General features: G+C 40.3%; 3 protein-coding genes across 4 annotated transcripts; all 3 read left to right on the top strand.

Moving 5' to 3' along the window:
• Positions 1-5768: 5768 nt before the first annotated feature.
• On the top strand, positions 5769-17267 carry sncb (synuclein, beta). The gene is made up of 6 exons (XM_020639477.2): positions 5769-5931; positions 6935-7068; positions 10983-11012; positions 11137-11222; positions 14838-14924; positions 16457-17267. Exons 2-6 carry the CDS (start codon positions 6948-6950, stop codon positions 16484-16486), a joined length of 354 nt encoding a protein of 117 aa, XP_020495133.1. The 5' UTR covers positions 5769-5931; positions 6935-6947; the 3' UTR covers positions 16487-17267.
• A 133-nt stretch (positions 17268-17400) lies between these two features.
• On the top strand, positions 17401-19476 carry LOC136179944 (adipogenesis regulatory factor-like). The gene is made up of 3 exons (XM_065958712.1): positions 17401-17723; positions 17876-17938; positions 18430-19476. Exons 1-3 carry the CDS (start codon positions 17645-17647, stop codon positions 18531-18533), a joined length of 246 nt encoding a protein of 81 aa, XP_065814784.1. The 5' UTR covers positions 17401-17644; the 3' UTR covers positions 18534-19476.
• A 399-nt stretch (positions 19477-19875) lies between these two features.
• Positions 19876-24046, top strand: LOC109988106 (G protein-regulated inducer of neurite outgrowth 1). 2 transcript variants are annotated; one of them, XM_020639479.2, is made up of 2 exons: positions 19876-20104; positions 20645-24046. In XM_020639479.2, exon 2 carries the CDS (start codon positions 20650-20652, stop codon positions 22846-22848), a length of 2199 nt encoding a protein of 732 aa, XP_020495135.2. In that variant the 5' UTR covers positions 19876-20104; positions 20645-20649; the 3' UTR covers positions 22849-24046. The 2 variants fall into 2 exon arrangements, with proteins under 2 accessions (XP_020495135.2, XP_020495134.2); XM_020639478.2 differs by having other exon boundaries at positions 19877-20104; positions 20621-24046.
• The last annotated feature ends 2456 nt before the right edge of the window (positions 24047-26502 follow it).

Below are 26502 nucleotides of genomic sequence, written 5' to 3'. Positions count from 1 at the left end.
TGTTTTCCAGTCAGGGTTCTACAAATGACACAGTACCAAAACTGTTCTTATCAGGGCTACTAATGATGATGATGATGAGTGCTGATAGTGGGGATTGTTTTGTATTTTTGCTGTTGGAGCTAAGTGCAGAATTATACTGTTGAGCATTACACTCTAATCAATAGACTTAATCATTGTGTCTCAAAGGTTTAATTCATACCTGTCTGTCAAATAGAGAATTTTCTATTTCTCAGTATGTAGGGGTCTTTGATGTTACATCCGTTGTTTCCACAGCAATAATAAACATTCTGTCTGTCATGGTGGCTCATCATGGCGGCCGCCTTGTCAGGACACATCCTGTTACAACTTAAAAAATAATGGATTTCTCTGGTTTTGATAACTGTTGGAAAAATTTGAGGTCATGTAAGTACTCAACAACAACAACAAAAATATGTAACATGGGTTTAGTCAATTTGTAATGAATGTAGATATTTTAATATAAACATTGTCATAAAATTCTATAAATTATAAGTTTAATTTGGATAACTTTAGCGGTTAAAACAGTTTAATGGAGTGGAAAGCAACCATTGACAAATGGATGAGCTGTAGGTTTCTGCAGCTAAATGCAGGGAAGACAGAGGTAATATTTTTTGGCCCCTATCACATAGCAACCAGATTTAAGCTGTTCTTTGGTCCGCTGTCACCCAATATAAATTCTACAGTTAGAAATCCAGGTGTGACATTTAATTCACAACAAGATTAAATCAACTCTGCCGTTCCCTGACCTAAACAAGCTTAATCATGCATTTGTTTTTTTTGTGTTTGGACTACTGCAATGATTCTTTCACTTGCCTTAGTCAGACCTCAATGTCCCACATCACTAAAAACTTTCCTCCCTTCTTTGGCTGCCTGTTATAATCAAGACTGATTTCAAGATTATTTGAATAACTTTTAAAGCCCCCCTTCCATTACAGAGCAATAGACGCCTTACACTTTCAAACTGTGATCTTAGATCCTCCAGAGAAAATGTATTAGTTGTTTGTAGGTCAAAGCTGGTAACAAAGGATGACCACCCATTGGCTATCAGAGCTCTAAGCTCCAGAACTCCCTGTCGGAGGACATTAGGCTCTGAAACTCATTACCTGTTTTTAGATCTTTGCTTAAAACATATTTTTATATAAAGGCCTTTTTAATGGTTATCCATGTGCTGCCGTGTTTCATTTAATTTGTTCCTATAGAACAATTTGGAGTAGACGTCAGGATTATGACACATCAGTTGCTGGTGGATGAAAAACAGCAAACTTAAGTGAGGAGAAAAATCGAGAAGCAGACCAGATTCTTGGTATTAAGGTAAATAATGTCTTGTTTTGCCATTGGAAGTCAGAATTGGAATGATCTCCATTTTCTAAAGAATACCGTGATCAAGACAGCTTTAGAAGCAAAACATATAGCTGTGGCTAGCTATCAGTACGTCGGTGACCAAAAATATACCAAAATCATTTGACAAAGCTCAGCATTCATTGTCCTGGACAGGACAGCAAACTACAAAAATGTACAAGAGATTTTTTTGTCTTGAGTTTTTCTTGAGTAGCCTATAGAATCTGGGTTTCTCCACGAGGCATACACAGATTTCCGGTTGCACCATTTAACTGGCAAATACAAACAGTTGTGACTCAGTGAGAAAACCTTCTTGTCCGTTTCCCGTTCTTCTGCTGTCCAAACACCATTTGCTGGGGATGATATCAGAGCTTTTTGTCGTTACTGAAAATGTGAGATCCATGTCCAAGTGCAGACATTTTTCAATAGTGGCATAAATCCAGTGAGAATTAACTTCTCCATCAAGGTAGCCAAGCTGAAAATGGCAGCACACATTGCTTGCCATTCAAGAATCTTGACTGTTGATGACCACCTCAGAGAGCTTTCAGTGAAATAGCACAAAACGGCATCAACCTGCACAGAACAAAATGCTCTGTGCTTACCAAAAACAATATCGGCTCCGACCTGCATCAGGAGCTTTTAAAGAGAAGAACTGTATTGTTTCATTTTTGATGAAAGCACTGATGTGGGCAAGCAGAAACAGCTTGCTGTTGTAATACGATATTACAGCCGTGCAACACAACAGGGCGTCATGCCTATTTTTGCTGGTGTGATTCATTTAGATGGTGGAGCTGCCACCTCAATAGAAGAGTTATTGCTGAAATGTTTGCAAGACTCCAAACTGTCTCCAGACTGATGCATCAGGCTTGCAACTGTTCGATGTAATTCCATGTGTAGTGTTGGCTTGTTGTCAGCGCGTGCCTGAATCAGGTGTTGGACAAGTACAAAGAGCGTAAGCTGCCCTTCCTGCTGGCTTAAGACAAGAAAGAAACTACAGTGTGGAGATATTGTTTCAGGTGTACACAGATCCAGTCAACAAACTTTACTCACTGTTCCTTGAGCCCATTGTTCAATAGGCAAACCGAGTGAACAATATGCTGCTGGAAAATGCAGACACATGCAGGCTTTTCCACGTGCTCCTCCCCTTATACCTGAGCCTTCTATGAAGAGCCACAAAAATCAGCACCGTGGCAGTGTACAGCTCCAGTTGGTCAGAAATGATTGGTTTTGATGTGTCTGTCAAAACCGAAACCAACCAGCTGCCTCTCTCCACAGTGGATTATGGAATTCAGCTCGAGACTGACCTGGAAAACACACGACTCCACACACCAGCAGCAGAGAACGTAAAACAGCTGTGCAAAGAATACCTGTTTGAATGTGCAAAGCAGATGAAACAGGGGCTCCCTACCAACATACAGAGACTCTCTCTCCGGAACTTGAGTCCATCAACGGTGCTCTGTTCTCAAAAAATAAGAAATGCTATAATCTTGATAATTTCTTGACTGTACAGAGAGACATTCTTTTCTTTTCTGGGGTAGTTTTAGAGGGAGGTGCTTAGAGCGATGGCCCACTCAGCACCTTCTCATCTTTTTAGCCTGTCTCTCCTGCCCCTTTTGTTTCTTGCTTATCTTTAATTATTTTGGAAGAGCAAATGTATCTTTGATAAAGCTTGGGGTATCAATTTTAGCTTTTTGTGGTGTCCTTATAGTTCTGGTCTCCATTTCTCTGAGCCTTTGGGTTAAGTTGTTGTTGTGTAGGAGACCGTAACACTGGCAGAAAACCTTCTACTGGGCAGAACGGTAAGCTGAAATGACTTGGATGCTGTTAATGCATTACCTATTTACAATTAAATCCATCTTAAGTACATTATCAAAAGATGGGTATTGAACAGTATATGTTGAATCAGTTGAAATAAGTTAAACAAAATGCTAATATTTAATAAATAGCTTGTGCACACCTGCATTTATTTTTAGTTCAAAGTTACAGTGAAGCAACATTATAAGGTGTTTCAGCTGAAACTAATGAATTAAATGCATTTTGTAAAAAATAGTTCATTGCTGTTGTTCAGAGAGAAACAGAAAGTCAAAGAAGCAACCAACAAGCAGCAGGTTTGTTCTGCTTTAGTGAATCGTTCTACACATTCACAGAGCTATGTATTTGATGTGCTACGCTTTTCTGCGAATTTACAGTAATAACTTAAGCAATTTTTTAACCACACAATGAATGTGGGACGGGGGCGTGGTTGTTCAGTCAGGCCGTCCACCAACGATCCCGAAGAATAGCAGAAATAAGTGTGTTATTACCACACACTACCACAAGAGGGCAGACGAGGCCCACAAGTACACACAGTCAGTGAATAGCCCGAGATTCTGAACTCAGTTCCAGCTCCTCTGGGCTGAGAGATGGTTTGTAAAGACTACTTGAATAACTAATTGTAAATTGTTATTGCATGTTTAGATAAAAAAAATTGTTGTTTTTAATACATTAGTAACCCTTTTTATTTTGAATCTAATCCTGCAGGTCTGTGTGATGGTGTATAAAACCGATCAGCACCATGGACAGAGACATGGCTCTTTCAGGACCCTGGACAGCACCTGAATGGGACTTAAAGGCGTTTAATTATTTCCACTTACTGTTCAAAGCAGGGATAATTTGAATTTACAATAACTGGCATGTCAAAGAATGTGTTTTATAATTGATGGATTGCTGATTATTGTTTGAACCATGAAGTTCTACATACCTTCAAACCCAAAGGTATTTCCCTCACACAACGTAAACCGTGTCAATTGAATGCTATACCGACTGCTAGAGCACTGATAACCTGCTTTTATCTCTGCTGGACGGTATGATGTTTTTTTTTTTTCTCGCTCACCACCGAGATGGACATTTCACAAAGCCTATTTATTGTATTGGCCGTATTTTTTCTCAGCCAAAATCTCAGCCTGCCTTCTCATGCTCCCCTAGACCAGATGAGACTGACTAGAAATGTTCAGTAGAGTAAGCTATCAGGGATTTCCTCAAACTGGAAGGGTGGGGGGGGGGGGGGGGTAGTTGGGGGAAGAAGAATTTCGTAATCACTCGCCCACTACATCGAGGATGGCGTCACAGCACAGCACAGGAGCCTACGTCAGTCGGGATGTGGATGGGGGAGTAAAAAAAAAGCAGGGGGTGGTACTCAACCCTTCACCAGGCTGTAAATCAACTCAGTGCAACGTTTAGTGTCCAGAGAGAGTGACAGAAAGGCACATTTAGTGAGTATTAGCCTTCTGTGGATCTGGTTTTGTCCTCCTGTGAGCATTATGTTATTTTATATTCTGCCTTACAGTTTATGTATTCTGCTCGAGGGAAATCGTGATTCTATCTGACGTCATCCTCTCCTCTGATTGGCTGAGGCACGTTCGCTGCTGTCGTAATATAAGACAAGATAAACCCACAAGCTCGTAACCACATAGCCTCAGAAGTCAATGAAAAATGCAAAGCATAGATCACCGTGTGTGGTTTTAATTGCTGGTGTCGGAAATATATCAAACTGTGTTGTGTTGATGAAATATCCAAGTTAATTAAAACGATAATATCAAATGTATTTATCAGTGTTTTTATTTTCAAGGCATCAATAAGCTTCCTTAGCTGCATGGTCCCAAAAATCAATATACCCCACCACAAGCTGAATGCTTAGTGCTGAATTAACTCACCCCTATCTCTAACACAAAATGGTATCACCCTCGCATCAAGCTCCTATTAGTCAATGCCGCTCTAAGCATGTCCGTATTGGCACACTACGCAGGAGATAAATGGTTTTAAACATGTTTCACGTCATGAGAGTCGACTGTAGAAGACTACTTTTAATTAGCTAATCAGACCAGTTAGTTTACACTATTTGGCATTAAACTGAAGTAGGCTGGGGGTAACATTTCCGAATTAAACAGAATAATAGTATCACCTATGTTCAGTGCAATAAAAAGGGTGGTAGAGTGAAGTTAGATCAAAATGGAGTCCACAGGAACCCATCAGTAAAGTAGGTCAAATAGGCTTAAGGGGAAAAAGATGTTTCTCAAATCTTTTCTTTTTTGTATTGAATGTTTATCATTGCTTGAAAATAGTCGAACCAAAAATGTATATCAGTATCATTGGTGTTATCCAGATACAGTAGAATTGTGTAGCCTATAATATATATTACATTCCAGTCACATTAGGCTCCATGATTTTTCGTCACATACACGGGGTCTACTTGTACTTCTACTATACAAAGAAATGGACGGTGTTGTAATTGTGTAGTCTCATTCTCTTTGCTGTACCAGTTGACATCTTGGCTGATCAATAGAGGAGGCAGCCAGTGACGGTGGAGGAGAGGGAGAGGGAGAGAGAGAGAGAGGGGGGGGGGGGGAGGAGGGAGGCGGAGGGGGGACGTGATAGTCTCAGCCGTACTGTGAAGGGGGCCGTCCGTGTTGGTGGAGATCAGCCCGAGGAAGGCCCACCTAGTGATCATTTGAAAATATATCTCCCGTTTAGACGATAGTTTGACTCGACTGTGCGACGAAACCATACGGGGACAAGTTGTAGGCTATCTGTAAATAGGTAAGGACTGTCTTTGTTTCTTTTATTCATTTAATATTGTTATTCTAAAGGTTACAACTAGTATAGAAACGTTAGTGTCGTCACTGAAAACCAATGGCTTGCACAGAGATGCACTAATGTACATTTTAACTATAGATTTGGTTTACATATACATATGACTGTTTTAAGTTTAAGGATATGATATGCGTCTCGAAGACAAGCAAAAGCAAAAGCACACACAAAATGTAAAGCACCGACGCAAACGTGAGAAATGGTGGACATCGTGAATCAGTGCGTGTAGTAATTTTAAGGCTTGACCTGCAACATCCAGGATGGCACCCTGAGCTGATGTGCATCTATTGAGGGAATAAAACTCGAGCTGTCAGTTTGCAACCTTATCTGTTCTATCAAAAGGTGTCCCCGCAAGCCTCGGACTACATCCTCGTGATTCTAGGTCCAGACCATGATACGTGCAGATATGATAATGTAGATCGTGCTTCCCTTCCCCCAGCACAGTTATATGGTTATTGCACTACATGCCACCTTCTAGTAGAAGATGCTTGTACATGCCGTTCAAAAGGCCTGTGCTTTCCCCCCATGCTCAGCCCTGCCATCCCGCTGCCAGTGAGAGTAACATTACACGCGAGCAATAATTAATGAGCGCCTCCACAATTAACCATTTCATTGAATCTTTTGACGTTTGAATATTTTATGCTTTGGAGAGGATGTGAAAACGGGGGCTGAATGCATGAGTGAATTGGGGGGGGGGGGGGGGGGGTGTAGGGGGGTTACTACAGCCTGATGGCTTTCCTGCAGCTGTCAGGATCTACCACAGGAGGCAGCGATGCCTTCTTTTACTACACCTTATGGTACTATACAACATATATTCATGGGGTTTCTAGACTTAAATGTAAAAATGTATAATTACAATAAAAAAACGATTTTATCAACAGGATCAAAATCCTTTGTACTCAATAACAGCAGGCATGATGCTGACAGCAGTTTGGTCCATCTCTCTCCACAGTAGCTCGGCCAAGATGGATGTGTTTATGAAGGGTTTGTCTAAAGCGAAAGAGGGGATGGCTGTGGCCGCAGAGAAGACCAAGGAAGGAGTTGCAGTCGCGGCTGAAAAGACTAAAGAAGGAGTTATGTTTGTAGGTAAGTTGATCACTGATGTCTGTTTGCAGTACACAGGCCCAGTGAGACGACTAATGTTCCTGCTGTATGCAGGAGCAGCAGCAAATCAGCACAGATAATATTTATGATTCAGCTCATGCAGCTCTCCCATATGTCCTGGAGAAATGGGTAAATTATACAAAAACTTCCCTTGAGTGAACAAAATACAGAACCAATCGGTCCATCAAACATAAAAGAAACCAGTAGGCTGTATGTATTGATTGTTTTTTAACCTTTTGTTCACAGACATGATACAGTTAGGTAACTGTCTTGCACCTTGTGATTCCCCCTGTATAACCACTGTTTTTTTTTATTGAGCTATTTCATTTATGTTAAATTCATTGGTAAGAAGCGTTGTACATAAGTAAAACTGAAAGCACTCCTATTATATCTAAAGAAGTTAATTATAGTAGTAGTTGTTGGACGGATCGATCAGCTGTCAGTTGATCAATATGCTTTAGTAATGCAGACAAATACAGTGTTTAAATAAAGGGGAAGTTGACTGTTTGTTCAAAAATGACATTAGCATAATTTCTTCATGTACATTCAAATGTGAAATACTGGGATTAGGAGTCGTTTTGAAATAGATGATGTGATAAGAGGCTCTGTATGTCCTTCTGCCCTCTCGCCTCACTTGACTGGGCTACAGGCAGGAGATGGAGCAGGGTGGGGGTGGGGCAGCAGGACAGTGGGAGCAGCTCTTGCCACATGTCCGCACATTGGATGGCGGCAGATTGTAAAACAGCCTCAGCCTGAGGTCACGTCCTGAGACAAAAAGACTAAAGGCCTCGAATTTTGTCCTTAACAGAGCAGCTTAGTTTGTAATGGATACTGTTACAGATATCTGCACAGATTAGTCTGTCTATCTCAGGATCTTTAAAGTGCAACTGCCAAGTATGTACCTAGATTATTGAGCCAGTGTATTTTACTTGTTTTGTATCATTATTTAAATAAACAGATGGACGTAGAGGGACCAGTGATTAAAGCTAACAGGCAGCTAATCAAACATCCAATAGAAAATTGATATGTAGGCTACATTGTCTGGATCTCTTTAGCCACTCTGTGTTTAATATCCAACAGTCATCATATTGTGATTGTATGACTTGTAAAGAATCAGAATGAGCTTTATTGGTTAAATACGTGGCCACATACAAGAAATCTGATTCCATGTATGAGTGGCTTTCATAAAGATATTGCCATTTATAATTTAATGTATCTGTTTCCCTGGGCAATAATTTAGGATTATTCTCTTAACGGTGTAAAAACATGATCAAATAATGCAATTTTAATGACATGATAAATATATAGAGCAGGGGACTCAGAGCTGGACACAGGCCCTGTTACCTGAAAGCTATTACAGATTTTTATTCTGCCAGTCATTGAACTGTTTTTCAGATATTCAGTGACACCCCTGCCTGTAGCTCTGAAATCCCTGTTTGCACCATCGCATTGAAGAGACATTGGGTATTGCAGGAAAAGTTGTCAGATGTGTCCACACTTAGATTGAATCTAATTACCCTACATATCTAGCACTGTTTTCCTGTCACTCATCACAAGAGCCAAACTTGTCAAGCTGCTGTCACAACACGTGCAGGCTCATTTACGCCTTCTCCATGCTTTGTCTCGTCATTGTTTTCTTAGCCTGTGGTGCACAGGAAAGAGTAAGAGCAAATACTGTGACATATCTGTGCTCCTGCATGCTGCTTGTTGTTGCCTGTAAAAGCTGTGTATGATTTGAAGGCCCCTCATGGAGGAGGGGTAAGAGTGATCTGATAGGTCTGTGGCCCACCTTTTGACAGCTGCTGCTGCTTCTGCAGACCGCCTTCCAAGCTGAGCAGTCAGCGTGAGAAAGGCAAGAAGGGAGGTGGAAATGTGAAAACCAGTGATAATAGATGCCTTTTAATGTCACAGCAGGTTTCATTCATTGAGCATCTATGTGTCCTGTTAACCAGGAGTGTTCATACAGTAATGCATAAAGAGGCAGCATTACTTGTAGTCACACCATAGCAGCCTCAGTATGTGGCAGCTCCCTTCCACAGTTTAACTAATACAATCCTGAAACAGCATCACATATAACAATATGAATTATCCTTGATGTTTGTGAGCACCCAAAAAAAGACTTAATCTGAGGAAGGAATGTACTAGGGGTGACCCCAAATAGTCGAATATTCAACGATTAATTCAAAAGAGCCTCAGTCGAAACACCTGCTTATCAAACTAGGACCATTCCATTCCAGCTATATGGGGGTGTTTAATGTTTAGTTTAACAAAGAGTTGTTTTCACATATATGTGAGTATATAAATAATCATGCCTATCTTGGTATAAATATCAACGTATTAATACTTTCATGCAATTGTGAAAATAACCCATGTACTCACAACAACTAGTCGTTTCTGTGTGCAATATAGATAAATGATAACAAGCTTTGTACCCCGCTACTCTGTTTTCCTTTTAACTCTAAGCTATTAGCTTTCTGTATTGTGAATGGTCATGTGTAATATTGTTATAAGGTCAGGTCACCTTAATGCAGACCAAATGAGTGAGAAAAAGGATGGATCAAGTCCTATCAATTTATTAATTGATATTCCAAGTTGAGAAGGCAACAAGTTGAATTATGTGCTGGATCAATGACCCCCCCCCCCCCCCTCAAAAAAGACATTCAACAACTAGTGGACTATGGGCTAAAGCTGACCAATCAGATTTCACTTTGAAAAAGTTGGGGACACCCCTTAAAATGTCCACGTAAAATAAGCTTGATTTGAGTGATGGCTTTTTGCATTTATTAGATAGGACAGCTGAAGAGAGACAGGGAATGTTGGAAAGAGAGAATGGGGGATGACATGCAGCAAAGGGCTGAGGTCAGATTTAAACCCACGGCCTTTTTGATGAGGTCTAGAACCTCGAGGGGCCTCTTAGGGGCACATCATAACCACTAGGCTATCGGCACTACTAGTCTTTCATTAAAAGTGAAGTGAGATTTCAATAAAGTGTAAAATAGCTACATAGGAAAATATCTACACCAAGAATTTAATGGCTAAATTCTACTCTATTTTGGTTTTTTTCAGATGTCTTTCCACTTAATGCTGTTGACCTCGAAGATTTTTTTCTAACTGTTACTATCAAATCAGTTGCTAACGTCCATTTTTTCTAAAAATGATGTCATTTGACGTTTGATTTTTTTTAACCCGGAGAGCAACAAGCTTTAAAGGAGCTCAAGTCATTTTGTCATTAATTATATTTTTAAATTGTTACACACTGCTGTTAGATGTATAATGTGCTTTGAGGCTCGCCTTCTCTATCGACAGTTCTGTATTTTATCGTCATCAATCTCTCTCAGTTTCCTTTTAAAAGGCTCTGAGGGACCAATAAAACATATGACCGCTGCACAGCAGAGGGGGGGGGGGGCGAAGCGTATGTGATCAGGTCTAGTTGGGACACGGTAGATTGACCAGCTAGCATGGATGCAGTAAAAGGGAGACAGATGAGATCTGTCAAAGATCAGGGAAGTGAACAATGCAGAGGTTTGATTTAAAACTGAATAACTCCTTACAAAAATTGCACAGAGAAAGCTGATTGCTGAAACCACAAACACAAAGTCAGAACAAAAAAATGGACATTGAAAGACTAAAACAGATTTGTTTGTTCTGACTTTTGTAAGCAGCAATAATCAGGGTGCTCCTTTGCTGTAGGAGATAAAAGGGAGTCACGAGCAAAGTTACCCGAAACAAATTAATTATAATCTGAACGGAAGGTAGAGTGACAGTGGTTGGTTTCAACTTCCTTTTTGTTTACACACACACACATTCATCTAGAAGTGAAAAATAACAAAGTTTAGCAAGTTCGACTGGGAAAGAAAACTACTAATTTCTTACAATTGTTTTTTTTTTTCATACAGGTAACAAGGCCAAAGACAGCGTGGGCACAGGTGAGTTTTTCATGTTTTTCAAACTTTAAGATCATTACTGTATAAAGTAAATAAGTACATTTTAAATATCATGTTATGTGTGTGTGTGTTTGTGTGCGTGCGTGATATGTGCGTGTCCCTGCAGTGGCTGAGAAGACCACTGGAGCCATGGGGAACATCGCCGCTGCCACTGGCCTGGTGAAAAAGGACGAGTTCCCGTCTGACATGAATGTACGTGCTTAATTACAAACACCCTCATATTTCTGCTGGAACACAGAAAAGTGTACCAAACAGACTCTCTCAGTCTCTTCTCTGTGTTCCTGTAACTTGAAACACATCACAGCTTATTTATTTATCCCTACAGAGAATCAGTAGACCACCTTCATTCTGAAATCATGTTCATGGTGATTGTTATTCAGTATTTGACAGAGAGGATTTGATTTTTTGTCCGTCCAGACAACAAGAGTTCCACCTATCTATATTAATATGAGATTATTCAATGAATTCTTATACTTTTGTAATTTAGTTTATAAATGTCTTACATACAGTTCAGAGGCCAAAATGAGATCTTCAGATTTTTTCGTGTTGATCTTCATGCTTTCAAGAAAACACTGAAGACATTTCATAACATCACGTATAACACAGCAAACATTTCATTTGAGAAGGTGCTATCAGGGAATGTTTCAGTTCTTTGTATGAAATGATTTTAAAGCATTACAAAAGTTATTTTATAGCTTTGGTTGATCAACTCATCAATGTGTTTAGCATTTTTTTCTTAAGAGATTTCTTTCGTCAAAGGGTTAAGCGTTAACCCAAGAATCACAACTTACCCAACACATGCCTCTTTTATATGATGTTTATTCTGAGTAGAGCTGTAAATTCACAAGATATATCTCAAGTGCATTAAGATAAATCATTGTTAATTGTTATCCTATAGGTTATAAAGCTGCTCCAGCAGTTCAGTATTTATTCTACACATAATGAAAGAGGTCAACAATCACTAAAGCAGCTGCTGATACAACCTGACTGGAAGTTAGTTTCAGTCTGATCTACAATTGGATCCTGCATCATTAATGCAACCCAACAGTGTCTAATTGTACACCTACTTTGTAAATACCGTGTTTCTCCCTCCACATCTCCAGTTGGTTTATTGTTACTGGATTAGAGTCGAGTCATATCCTTACCTTACTCTGAAGACTTCACCAGGGTTATTATTTTAGACTTCTTTAAAAAAAGAAATAATAGCTGAATAGTATTCCCAGGCTGAGTCATTGTGAAGAGTAATTCAAAAACCATGTGTCAAAACAATGAAGAGCATGAAGTGCAACAGCGTACCACAATTCATCACATGTGCCTGAGAACAATGACAGAGAGAGAGAGACACCTCAGAACAGGAGCCAAGGCTCACTACAGTCTGGCTTCATTAACAGGATTGTGTTTGTGGCAGAGCCACATCATTCTGCTTTTCTCAACTGCAAAATGTGAATGGTAAGGCGATGATTGACAGCTTCTTTATTGATGAGAATGAAAAACAAGTCCATCAGGCTTTGTTTTATTCCTGTTTCATGAAATGCTCTGGGAGATCCTGGGTCCATTGTCTATTAAAAGATTACATTTACAGCCGTTTAAGGGGCTTTTATCAACTCACATGAAAACAAAACTTTCCATCATTGTACTCTGAATAACTACCAATAGATTCTCTTACTGTCAGTTTATCATTACACTGTACACTACTTACAGCCGAGCTGAAATATCATTTTATTGAAAGCCTATCTCTTTATTCATGTTGGACTGTAAGTGAAGCAGGGAAGTCCTGTCCCCAGACTTCTTCCCTCTGAGTTAGACCCTCTCCACTGACTGGCTAATCTTGTAAATCTGACAGGCTGCTCTAATAGGCTTCTCTATGACACTGTCTGAGTGGTGAAACTGCTAATTTCAACACCCTGACCACAGGCTGTTAAGCTGCCTACATTGTCATGACACCTGGAGCTTCACCTTTTGTTTAAATGTAGCTCATTCACATACTGTACATAACATAAAGATTACACTATACAAGAGTACTATCAGGATCACATGAATTATTTATTTGACATCTCTTTTTAATTGTATATATTTTCTTTTTCTACATTTTTCATAAATTGCAATTACGTAACTATTCTGTCAATTAAATATTTAACTTTTAAAAACCTAAATATAGGTTCTGTTGTGCTTGACGCTCAACTGAATTCAAAAGAGTGACCTATCACACACAATATGTTTCCTTTTTTTCTCCAGTGACGATCAGTCCGATGGTGCGTCCCTGTGTTGTTTTTCCATTGTGCAGCATTTAAGGCAATGTTGCTAGGCTGATAGCTATAACAGCAGCTTGTAATAGTACATGGGATTATGGTCTGAACTTCACTGACCTAATTGACTTGATTAGTGCTGGGTTTAAAAATAATTGTGTGTTGACCCACTGGCTTAATTTTCAGAGCCGGTAAAGCAGGTGCACAATGATGGGGGGCTGTCACAAGGAGACACAGTCGGTTCAGTGCTATTTAAAGGTTAAAGCTCGTGATTTTCTAGATTGTTCTTAATGTCAATCACACACAAAAGACACATTCTACAACTATGAATTGATCCTACACACAAGTATTATTCTTTTGTCCAAAGGCTTTGTGCTGTCTAATCCTCTATGCCTCCAAAAATAACCAAATAATGCATCATTGATTATGTTTTGTGTTATGTTTCTAGTCTACTATTTAAACATGCCACTACAGTTGATATGTTATTAACCTAACTAATACCCTAAAAGTTTCATAGTCTGTACCTGTAATTAGTCCCCGACATAAAAGGAAATCATCCGCCGTTTGAGGAAATCATTTTGTCTTCATTTAAAAAATCAAAGTAGATATTTTCCAGACATTGAGAATGTGCTTTGGGCTGAGCACCCCAGGCTGCATAGTTGAGAGGAGCTTTGAGAGACTCATGCATGGTTTGTTTTTTGTTGTTTTATATATATTAAATTACACCAAAAGCTAAGCATCCCATAATCCAAACTCACAACACACCATGAACAAGACAAATTGGTTTCAGAAATGTAAGCGTGTCTGTGAGGCTGTCCTTGGTCACCTGTTTTTGTTTGAGCTTAATGTCGCGCATGCTAACATGCTAAGACTTTCAATGCTTACTAATGTTAGAGCAGTATAATGTTAACCGTGCTCGCTGCTTTAATTTAACATCTTAGCATGCTAACATGGACTGACTGGCTATGGCGGATGGGATTTTTGTGAGCTAATTTGGTATTCACTCATTGCCAATAGTAAAGTTTCAAGCATCCTGACCTGCAGATGGTGCTAAATGAATTACAAAAGTTGTCACAATCAGTAGTGGTTCAGATATTTCAGTGCGAATTAAACTTTTGGGGCGACTGACAGTCATATTAATATTGCATCCCAACACTTCCTGCTGTTCGAAGTCAGATGGTTAAAACCTTCTTCAAACCATCCGGATGAAACACTGTCTGTCCCCTGTTAAAATGAAAACTATTTTTATTGTTCAGACTGTATTTTTTAATCCAAACAAAGATGGTTGCCAGAAATGACAGATATCCTCCGTAGGTATCCCTTATGTATGTATGATTGAGGTTTTTTTGTACTAGACTGTATTTTCCAAAAGACAATAAAGCACAAAAATGTGCTTGAAAAGAGGAAGAACCTAGACCTTTACAGCTACCTAGAAAAGGAGGGCTGAGATATGCTATGTGAGATAGGCTCTACGAGTCTATCTCACATAGCTCTATGTGTCTTTATCTTTAAAGTTAAAGCAACTCTTCATCTATCTCTCTCTCTCTCTGTGTCTCTGCAGCCTGAGGAGTACGGACAGGAGGCCATGGAGGGCCAGGGAGAGGGGATGCTGGAGCCAGAAGGGGAGACATACGATGAGAACCAGCAGGTAATCGGCTTACACCACACACACTCTGCTCGACAATAAAAACGATCCTTTGTCAATGTGGTTAAATTACATGTTTTACTGTAAATGGATTTCTGTGTGTTTTATGATAAGCCTGTATAAAAACCTCAGTCTGGGATGAGTCCATTTACTTACAGTAGCTGGAGGCTCTTTAGTATTCAGCAGCTCTGCATGGTTACACATTTTAGCTCTATTGCATTTCAATAGTGCTCCACACTTGCCCTCCACTCGATGTACCACTCAAACACTCAAGCTCACACTGAGGTTATTCTTCTTTTACTCTACAAATGAAAACAGAGGGCTTAACAAGCCAATTGCCACAAAGGGAGCACAGTGAATACAGCACCGCCTACCTACACAGAGCCCTGGGTGTGTGTCGGTATGTGGAGGAAAGATTGGAGTCTGACACAGATGGTTATTTTTGGAACTTGGCTGTGAGGGGCGAGACACAGTGTGCAGGAGCTACTGCTTTGGGTACAGATTTTTAAATAGCTACGAAAAAATAAATACGTCATATAATGTGCATAATACAAAGAGGTGATTTTACTTGCAGACATATTATAATTTAAGCAACAGTTATCTCTGCAGCCAGATACCTTTGATATTCCCATACAATTTCAGAGTATTTCTAAAAGCTTCTATTGAAGATAGATTTAATATGAGATTTAGTGTGATCTCTAATCATGATACATTTATTCAGTTGGATTTTCTTTCCCACTCCATCCGTGGATTATTATATTAATCAGTTGAAGGAATCAAACTGAGATTTTGCCCTGAGATGCAAATCAGAAGTGAATTTCTCAGAGGCAGCAGCTTGTATCGTGCATGTCCTCCTCTATCTCTCCCTGCTACTCCTCCGCATCTCTTTCCCCTCCCCCATCAGTCACTACACCAGCGACGTGCAAGCTCTGCCTGGATGGGTGTGGTGATGACGCTGACTGCCTCCGTGCATTCTGGGTAATGTCAGGGTCTCCCTGCATTGCTGTAAATATGGATTCTAAGCACTGCAGAGGGAATGAGCCTTCTCAGGGGGGATTTGGAAATAAAAATCCATCTTGTGCATTTTTTTTTAAACCCCTGATGACTTAAGACTGTTGCACATCCCTGAAGGCTGCGTTGTGTTATTTTTTTAATTATTATTTGTGTGGAGGAGGCGTGTGCAGGGTTACAAGGATGATGGGAGTGTGCTCACGACGCGTCCTTGAAGCTGCTGTTGGCTTGTGCTGCCCTCTGCTGGCTGGAGAGAGAGAGAGAGAGAGAGAGAGAGAGAGAGAGAGAGAGAGAGAGAGAGAGAGAGAGAGAGAGAGAGAGAGAGAGACTGAACCACTAACAGCTGTGATGGAGTGACATCATTGGCTTTCCCAGAGCAATCATGTCTTCTCTCACATATATTTTTCTTAAACTCAATTGATAAGAATTTAATTCACCACAGTTTGAATAAAAGTCTTACAGTTGAATTTCTCTGTGCTGCACATGTGAAGCTTTGTCTTTACAAACGATTCTTCTTTCCCCAGGAGAGCCAGGACTATGAGCCAGAGGCGTAAAAGCACCAGTCGGAGCCACCATCCAACCAGCAGCACAATAATATTTCTAATAATAAAAAGGACAAATGCTGAAACTATTACAATTATACCCCTGTTGCAAAAAAACAACAAAAAGACAAGCATTCCCACAGAAAAATGTTCTTCCTTGAGACAAATCTTTTATTATTATATATTGTAAATGTCATGTTATTAATGTAATGTGTTGGGTGTAGGTATTAATTGAGATGTACGATTTGCCCTCTCTGTCTCATTTCCTTGATTCCCTCCCAATGAAATGAGACCAGAGCCGGGGCTTGTGACTTTGTACCTGTGTGTATCTGTATAGTTAGAAACGTGCAATAGATGTTCATCATCTTCCAATGAGACATTGGGAGTGGAAAAAATAAATATGTCCGGTTGCAAGCAGATATGATATGAAAACAATAATATCCTCCTAAGTGTCGACAATGCCTGTTTGTGGGTTCTTTCTTTCTTTTTTGCATTTCTTTGGGAGTTTCTTTGGACATTTTTGAAGTAAGAGTTTTTTACATTGTATCTTTATAGTTGCTTGTGAAATCATTCCAGTAAACTATCTGTTAGAAATGGACAGAGTGTACATGTTTGTGTGTGCGTGTGTTTGTGTGTACTGAAGATTTTAACAAGTTAAAGTCAATATATTATGTCTTGAAATCATAATGGTTGTCATATCAATATGTGCTTTAAATTGCAGGACTTGTCAATATAAAGGTTTATGTGTTAAGCCAGACATACATTCCTCTGTAAATAAAAAGTAAAAAAGAAATCTTTGTAAGTGCTGTTTCATAATGTTTGGAGATTTTAAAACCTCTTGTGAAAAAATCAATTGTTTCTGCCTGTTAATCACAATGACGATCTTTTATCCATTGTCCTCGTGTTTCCTTTTCTGCCCACTCTTGTCTGGGGTTTTGATTACATGATGTGTAAAAATCTGCTGAGCAGGCTCCTGTCTTTGGCGGGATGCTGGCATAGTTCAAATGCCAGTCTGATCAGGCCTTTTTTTGACGGGTTTTGTTTGGGTTAATCTGTCTGGAACGTGCAGGCCTGGGAGTGTCAGGCTCATACAGAGGGTATTAAACAGCTGCTCATGCTGCTCTCAGTTCAGATGGATGTGTGGGCGCTGCAAGGACAAATACAGGAGCCATGGCCTCTTTCAAGAAGTCCTTTGAGAGCCTGAAAGGCACGAGCCACTCTGCTGCAAAAGGAGTCACAGATTCTGCAGGTACAAAACTACAGCTGTAAGATGAAACAGGGTAAATGTTATGTGTTATATAGTCAGAGACAAGGCTTTTGCATTGGCACTGGTTTGTCTTTAAGAGCATTTGTTTTTCCCTTCTGAGGTCAGTCACTGCAGGTCTCTGTCTTGTGTTTCAGTGCAGGCAGCTCAAGAAGCTGTGCAGCAGGTGGCAGACTCCTCCAAAGAAACAGCTAACATGGGTAAAGGGCAAACCCTAAATTCTTTGAATCGTCATTATATGATAATAAATAAATGATCTTGAGAATATAATGGTTAAGGAGGAGACTCAAGCTGTTGGAGGATGTAATACAAAAATCATTCCATATTTGATGTTTAGACCAATACAATATTAAACCCTTAAATGACATATGTCGCTCAGTGTAAAATATCTGCTAATCTTGCACAGTTGGATAGTGGACAGAAGTGTGCTTCTGTGGACTAGACATAGAATTACTTTGAGAATCAGGACTATAGACATACAGCTTCACTTAAATGGATCTCAGTTTATAGTTCTTTAAGTGAATTAGTCTACAACTGTTACAGGATGGCTTTGATATGAGCTCTTATTATACATACACGTATGTGCTTACACTTATAACTTAAGTCTGAGTGTATGACAAAAGTGTTACAGTCTTTATAAATGTTTGTATGACATAAATGTTGTCTTCTGCTTCACTCTGACTCTTCGTAGCTTCTCAGGAAGCCAGCAGACAGACTCAGGCAGTCATAGGAAAAGCTGCAGACAAGGCCACAGACACCATCAAGGAGTTTGGACAGAAACTGGACACCAAATGATCCCTAAAAAATGAACAGTTGTGGCTGAACCACTGGAGCCAACTTGTCTGATCATGCTTACGTTTTAGACAAGTAACAATGTTGGGATTAAAGTTTGTTGGCACCAGAAAAACTGAAGATAAATACCATATTTATATCTCTATATGCACAACATTCCAAAGGAAATCACAATAAATTGTGTTTTTTTCTAATTTCCTCATCTTTGTGTTTCCTGCGTTATCACAGCTTGTATGTCACTATTATGGGGAATAAAAAAAGACACCAACTTTTCTTAGCATTTTGTGATGCAAAGAAATATACAGATATAATTACTTGCAGCTGTCTGTGCCGCTTCTGTTTAGCTGTGGAGAGCTCTCATCTATCAAACAACAGGGTCATCATTACCCACACATTGTGAAAAAGATAGCCATTCGAGATTTGATGGCCTCTGTTGAGAGTGTGATCAGCGCCGTCTACCTTGGCCCCTCAGCAGCGCACCTCCCTCTACCACACTATGTGGTTGCTAGGCAACAGATCTCTGTGGCGGATGGGGATTGGTGGGGGCCTTTGAATTAACTGTGAGAATACTTCTGTTAGTACACAGTGTTCTGGCCAAAGCTGCAGCTCACCGCTACAGTAAAACCATGAAACGACAACAAAAACGTGTCAAATAAATCCTCTGTCCCACATGAGTACTCGAGGTGAGCAGTGACAGATGTTTCAGTGAAAAATATGTCGCAGAGCGCAGAGAGGTTGGAGGGAGGACTGAGTATGAAAGACGAGGTGGTTAACAAGTGTTGGTTTGTGTGGGAGGCACAGCTCTGCTTCCTTCAGGCTCCTTCAGCAGATATCTTCTGTTCTCTTGTGTGTACTGTATGTACTGTACTGTTGCAGCAGAAAACTCCCTTCTGCACAAAAAAAATTGTTTAAATAAATTCCTGTAATAATCAGCCTCAGAAAACTTTTTAGTTCAGAGGAAGTGCCTTTAAGATCTTTTCATCCTACCTTTTACTGCCATAACACATTTATTTCTTAAATCTGAGAGTGGTATAACAAATGTGACCTTCGAAGAAGAAAAAAACACACACACTGAGTATTAATGCATTATTAATACTTGACCCTTCCTTCATTCTGATCATTTGTGACTTGAAATCTTTTATCTACATTTTATGCCTTCTCATCAAATTCCTTAGCCAAAGCCAGTTCACAAATTTACAGATTTATCTTTTTGCACACATCTGCAATTGTGTTGCTATGAGAACCTGGAGTTAATTACTATGATTTACTGATGATTAGAGAGCTGAGCAGAGATTTTGTTGTTACATTTCCACACACTGTCAGAGCCTGACGGTGGTTTCCAGGGAAACTGGAAATGTGAAGCTTTTTCAATAGACACAGGCAGAGCTTAAAGAGCCAGGTTTGCCTAAGATAGATTCTTCTAGAGACAAACCTGTAGCCGCTGCAATCACTATCAATCACTGGGAGAGATATATGGACAGATGCGGGTCTGGATCAGCGCTGAGATTTGTGACGTTTGACCCGAATCTGACAGAGAGCTATGGCGAGACTTCAGTCTGACTTGGACTGCTGAGGTATGTGTTCTACTCGTGATTTCATACAATTTATTTTAATACTCTTCGTTTTCCTTGTTAGAATTTGACAGTTACAGGATTTCTGTGCATGAGTTTGACTTTCTGTTATTGTGGATTTAAAAATACAACTTAAATATGAACAAAGAGAAAATGTGTTAAGCTAAAAAGGTACAAAATGAGACAAAAAAATCAAACAATTGAATTTAGGTTTTTGTCTGATTTACTATTTACTATTAGAGTTAAACTGCAGTTTGACAATGTGCTTAATGATAGTGAATATTAAAGATTACAGAGAAGAAAAAAAAGCATGTGAGAAATGGTCATCTGATAGTAGCAGTGATGTAACTCTATTACATGTCTCTGTTAGTATGCTTGAATCCATACTGTGAGTAGGAAAAACATTTTTATCATTAAAACAAAGCTTTCTCTTCTCTCCACTAACGCTCGTGCTTGTTGTTGTAGTTGCTTGTAAAAATTGTGTGAACAAAGTGTCAGTTCTGTGTAATATTTTTGCAGGTTTTCCACCCCTTTAATGCACAGACAGAATGGGAAGTCTAAAAGACGAAATGAGAGGACTGACAGAGGACCACAAGCAGTGTGAGAGGGCAGATGATGGAGAGTATCCAGGCAGCTCAGATGGCAGCGCTGAGCCTGAGGAACCTCAGATAAACACGAGTCAAGAGTCATCAACACAACAGAGCTATCAGCCAAAACTCCACACAAACGCCGACTGCGATGGAGAGGAAATACACAGGGGTCCCATTTCTAAAGATGAGGAGGATTCAGGAGGGGTTTGTGACAACACTGACCAATCAGGCTCTACAGAGGTTAAAGACTTTTTGCAGACCGATGCAATCAGTCTGACACAACAGTCTGAAGCAACAAAAGATACACAAAACAACACAACCATCACCAAAAAGACCCTGACTGATGGAGAGGGAGATGATACAATTCAGGTGGAAATGTCTAAGGATAAAATCATGTGTCCTGACGAAGGGGAAGAAGCGAACAGAATTGAGAACATCACTATTCCTGTACCTCCAACCCCAGGACCCTGTGAGCCCTGCACCCCAGCACCCTTTGGCCAACACCACATGCGCACACAGGTCAGCCTGGAGGTAGTCCAGTGTCACTCTGCGGCCACCAGCCCCATGACGCCTCCTGAGGGCGGCAATTCCTTCTTCTTCCCAAGCTCTTTTGGGAGATCTGGAGCTGTGGGTGCTGACACTAAAGATGCAGACCTACAGGTGGGCAAACAGGTGGAGTTCTGCTCGGTTGCTACCTCCCCTATGACCCCAAAGACGCCATCGACAACAGCTTTCCCAGAGCTGATGGGGAGGGAGACGGTGCAGAGAGAGGAGGAGAGGGTGAAACAATGCTCCGTTGCTACTTCTCCCATGACCCCAAAGACGCCTTCCACAACAGCTTTCCCAGAGCTGACCGGGAGGGAGACAGTGCAGAAGAAGAAGGAGACGGGGAAGCAGAGTAAGGGGTCAGAGGTGGAAGGGAGTTTCTCTTTGATCAAAAGTCAAGCAGAGGCTGAGTCAGAGAAAACAGAAGCGTTAGAGTTAGGCACATCAAAGGAGCAGAGTGAGGTGAGCTCCTCCTGGTGCCCTACTGTTGTGTCGACAGATTCAAGAGGAATTACTAAAGACAGTAAGCAGCAGAGGATGGGAAGTATGGATCAAGACATTACTATCGTGGTGACCCACCATGACCACAGCGAGGAAGACGATGAGAAGCCTGAGTCGTCTGTTTGTCCCGTGGAGAAAGAGGTGATTGATGAATGTGAGGAAATCAGAGGGAACAATGACAGAAGAGAGGATGAAAAGGAAAATGTCCCTACAGATGCTCATGGTCACGCAGAGGATGATTCACCCTCACCACACAAAAAAACCGCAGAGCCCTCGGCTTCTGCTTGTGATGAAATCAAAACACACCTGAACTGTGAAAATTCAGAAGTCAGAGACGTCAAAGTCACGAGTGAAGATGTGAAAGAGGTTTCTTCATCGAAACCTCCCGTCCCTGAATCTCCTGCTCCTTTCGGCTGCCACAACATCCGCACGCAGGTGAGCCTGGAGGTGGTGCAGTGTCAGTCTGCAGCGACCAGCCCCATGACTCCACCTGAGGGGGACCAGGCCTTCTGCTTCCCCAGCTCCAGTTTGAGATGTGGAGCTGTGGGTGCAGAGACTAAAGACGCTGAGCTGCAGGTGGGTCACCAGGTGGAGTATCGCTCTGTGGCTACAGCACCCATGACCCCAAGAACACCAGTCGCAACATCTTTCCCTGAGGTCAGGAAAGAAACCAGCCTGGAGGAGAAGATAGTGGAGGAGGAAGAGGAGAAAAAAGAAGACATGGAGGATGAGAATAAGATGAAAGAAGAGGACACGAAGGAGGAAAGCAGCTGTAATGAGAAAAGTGAGGAGCCAGTACAGGAGGTGAGCTGGGATGAGAAAGGCATGACATGGGAGGTGTATGGGGCGGTGGTGGAGGTGACTGTGTTGGGCTCAGCCATCCAGAAACATCTGGAGAAGCAGGTGAAGAAGCAGAAGCATCAGACTTCCATGCCTCCCCCTCCCCCGCTCAACCTGTCAGCAATGCCCCTCAACTCAGAGGGCTCGGGTAAAGGTAAGAGGGGAGAACAGGATGGGGAGATGGGCCGACGTAGGAGAAACCCCTTCCGTCAGCTGATGGAGAACATGCAGCAGCCACATTGCTGCACAAGAGCTCACAGCGCTGAGTGATGTGAGAAGAAACAACAGCTGGTTAGAAACAGAGTCAGTGCTGCGGAATCAAATGACTTCTGATTAATTTGGCTGTGATACGGTATATTCACTGACTCACTTCACAGAACTTGTCATGAAAGCGTGAAAGGCAAATCACCTCCTCACTCGAGCCAAAAAAAAAGCACAATACAACATTTAGAGGAGAGACAGCTGAATATCAGCCATATAAGATGTCTTTTTAGTTGTTTTATTCTCTGTGTTTTTATGTTTTTATGTCTTTGAAAACTGTGATTGATATTAATGATTGCTTTTCTTCTTTAATCTTTTTCACCCTTACCAATCAATGAATTATTTTAGCTTTTGATGCTTTTTTAAGCCACTTATAACAAAAAAAAAAAGCCATGGTTAGCTCCTTCAGGTCTCATGCGGCTGAACTCAGCTCCAGAGAGGAGAAATGATTGTGGAGTGTGACAGTTTTTGATTGTGATTGATGACCACAAGGTCAGAAGCTATAACGTGAAGGTGTTTCGAATGTAGGGAAGTTAAGTGACCTAAATGTTGCCTTGATCTGTGTGAGGGGAGTCACTTTAACATCATTAGTGCAGGCTTGTCTTCTGCTTTCAGATTTGGCACAATGCTTTGACTTGTTTTGTGGAAAGTGAACTAAAGAGGATCAATAATGAATGTATGAGAAAGTAATAACTCCTGATATGAAGTTGTTTTTATTAATTAATCTTTTATGTATTTTAGTGCCATGATTAGTGATTTATTTGTGTGATGAAAATTATTTTAAATGTGTTTCAGGGTATTGCCGTGTTAGTGGTGTTGTTGTTTTTTTTACATTCATTTGGAAACATTTTATTCACAAATCTGCCCTTGTGATTCATTCATTAGATGTCAGTAATGAATTAAAGAAACTGCTTCTTGCAGGAAGTCACAATGCATGAGATTTTATTCTAGTGACATGTATCTCAGACCAAAAAGCAACAAAGTTGCAGAAGATTTTGTGAGACATACATGAGATTTTCATTCATACAGTCTGCAAATGTTTTGAAATTCAGCTTTTCCTTTATTAGCATCAGCTGCAACAAAACTAACTATGTGTTTTATGTGTGACATAACTTTTAATAAAGTCTTATTACAAAGCAAACCAAGCTGTTTTTAAACCATCACATGATATATTTACATAAATAAAGTGATTGACATGTGACACAAATGATTGTTTCTCTGTTTTGATTTTTACTTTCCCATTGCTTCTGTCCAACTATTCATTTTAAAGAGCAGGTTAAGAGATGAATGCATTTATTTGCTTTCTTGCCAAAAGTAAGATGAGAAGGTTTACAGTTTAATATATCTACAAATATTACAACACAGCCAGCCTAGAGGTTTTCTCACATTAGTAAGAAGACTGACCACAGAGAGGATGTGGAAGCTTTTTGCTTTCCAAAATTGACACCCAGCAGTTAGATGTTTTACTACCACTTCTTGATTAAATTATTAAACTCAACTCAATTGGATCTTTCTACTATGGGACAAATATGGGATAACTAGGTATTATTTTACATTTCCCATTTTGTCTGTGCTCGTATTTTCTTTGTCTAAATATTTTAAACAACGGGAAAAAAAATCCCTTTCAGTGCTATTGTCCCATGCATACAGAGTATAATATATATAATATATAATATATATAATAAGTCAGAACAAAGGGCTGTTTGAACAAAGAGTTCATTGTATTTTAATTATTTGGTCAGCCTGATTACAGGAAAGTAATGTGTCCATCTGAGGCCCCCTGCAGGGTCTCATCCTTCATTATGTCCATCACACGTCTGTATTGTTAAATGCAGGGTTATTGTAACCTTGCTGGTTAAAGCCTGGAGGCTCAATGTAGCCAGGAAGTTCACTGCGTTCCTCCTCCTCCTGGATCATGTTCTGATAAGGAGAAAACATATTTTTAAACAAGTATGTGTTTTTATTTGTACAAATGAATATACCTTTGAAATGCAAACTCACCATGTTAGGTTGAATCCTAAAGTCGTAAAATCTATCCAGGGAGCTGATACTTTACAAGAAAAGGAAAACAAAGCATACGTTTCCAAATGCACATTTAATCATTTCAGAAAGAGTGTTTTTATATTCAAATAAGAAGGGTCATTTGTAGCAGAAAGCCACTTCTACATTTCTAAATGTTCACCTGGAAGCAGTCTGACCAGCCCAGTTCTACAGGCTAGAGAGCAAGGTCATGTGTAACTGCTTTCAACAATGGGGAGGCAGAGCACTTTCTTTACCTGACTTTGGGTTACTTCTGAGCTTTCCCTCTCCAAGTCTCGGGTAGCTTCGGCTTTTACCATCCGGTTGGAAAACTATTTTTTTCTGTAAGCAAAATATGTCAAACTCAGAAGGAAAAACATGATCAGTTATGCCATATCATGTATTCCTCCAAGGTGTATTTATTTGTTCCAGGTACAAAAGGATCACTTCTCTGGTTGTCAGAGTTCCCTATTATGGCAGAGTTAATGGCTCTGGCTTTCTCTAGCTTCCTCTTGTGGCTGAAGAGTGAAGTGCGCATATTTTAATATTAACACAGTACTTTTCATAGTTGGAATTAGAAGAACATTGGCACTTCATGACTAAGGATCGGGGGGAGGTCAGGGCTGTCCAAAAGGAGTTAAAGAAGAAGCTGAGAGAGGCCAAGAACAGCTACAAGGAGAAGATTGAGGCCAAGATGGGACAGAACAACACAAAGGAGGTGTGGAATGGCATGAAGCAGATGACAGGCTGCAGCAGGCCTGAACCCAGAATTCAAGGAGACCCAGTATTTGCCCCTGAGTCGAACCTATTTTTCAATAGGTTTGAGGTTAGACCGTACAGACTTCCGGTTTTCCGACGACTCCTCCATTGTGGAGGGGTGGCCACTGGCCCCTGTTGGCCCCTGCCTAGAACCGCCCATGATTATAAAAACTTCCCCATTGGTTTCATCTCACGTAACCCAACAGTTAAACTAATCATACTTACAATTTTTTCAAGTCCAAGCTCTTTTAGTTCAAAATAATATTCAGGAACAGAGTTCAACTCCTCCACCTCGTCAGAGGTCAGAGTCGTTCCGTTCAGGTAGACAAAATGCACCACGATGATAGTTCCACCTGAAGAACCTGAGAAGAGAATACAATTAACTTACACACACAAATTAGACTAAAATAACTTTCAGTCCTCTTATGTTGCTGAAATCCTCCTCTTCAGAAGTTTACAATCAATCAAGTTTGTCTACAGCTGCCCCACCTTGTGGACAAAAGTTTGAGTGCAGCTGAGAAACTGGAGATTATGTTGGATTCCTGTCAACACTTGTAAACAATGAATGATCTGGATTTGTAATGACTAATTCTTATGTTAGATATGAAGATACAGAGAAAAGGAACTTACTTGGATCGTTCATCAGTGTCAGGCCTGATTGAAACTCTTTCAACAGAGGCCTTGGTGGCAGCAGTCAGCACCCTGGAAATATTTAGAAAATACAAGTCCAACTGGAACAGAGTGTTAATTCAAATAATTGAGATACAATCTTTACTAAAGCAGGTAGAAGTGTACCTGATGATGTCGTTTAGGTTTCTTTTAACCTCTTCTTCAGAAGATGAAAATTCAAGTACAACTTTATTCAATTCTTCAGCTATAAAAATC

The sequence above is a fragment of the Labrus bergylta genome, chromosome 9 (genome assembly GCF_963930695.1).
Source record: "Labrus bergylta chromosome 9, fLabBer1.1, whole genome shotgun sequence".
NCBI lineage: Eukaryota > Metazoa > Chordata > Actinopteri > Labriformes > Labridae > Labrus > Labrus bergylta.
The sequence above is the reverse complement of the archived record's forward strand: the minus strand, read 5'-3'. Positions and strand labels throughout refer to the sequence as shown.

Coding starts and splice junctions, on each gene's coding strand:
- sncb (XM_020639477.2), top strand. CDS start 6,948: ATGGATGTGTTTATGAAGGGTTTGTCTAAAGCGAAAGAGGGGATGGCT. Junction 11,013..11,136: donor CAAAGACAGCGTGGGCACAG/GTGAGTTTTTCA, acceptor GTGTCCCTGCAG/TGGCTGAGAAGACCACTGGA. Junction 11,223..14,837: donor AGTTCCCGTCTGACATGAAT/GTACGTGCTTAA, acceptor GTGTCTCTGCAG/CCTGAGGAGTACGGACAGGA.
- LOC109988106 (XM_020639479.2), top strand. CDS start 20,650: ATGGGAAGTCTAAAAGACGAAATGAGAGGACTGACAGAGGACCACAAG.
- LOC136179944 (XM_065958712.1), top strand. CDS start 17,645: ATGGCCTCTTTCAAGAAGTCCTTTGAGAGCCTGAAAGGCACGAGCCAC. Junction 17,724..17,875: donor AGGAGTCACAGATTCTGCAG/GTACAAAACTAC, acceptor CTTGTGTTTCAG/TGCAGGCAGCTCAAGAAGCT. Junction 17,939..18,429: donor CAAAGAAACAGCTAACATGG/GTAAAGGGCAAA, acceptor GACTCTTCGTAG/CTTCTCAGGAAGCCAGCAGA.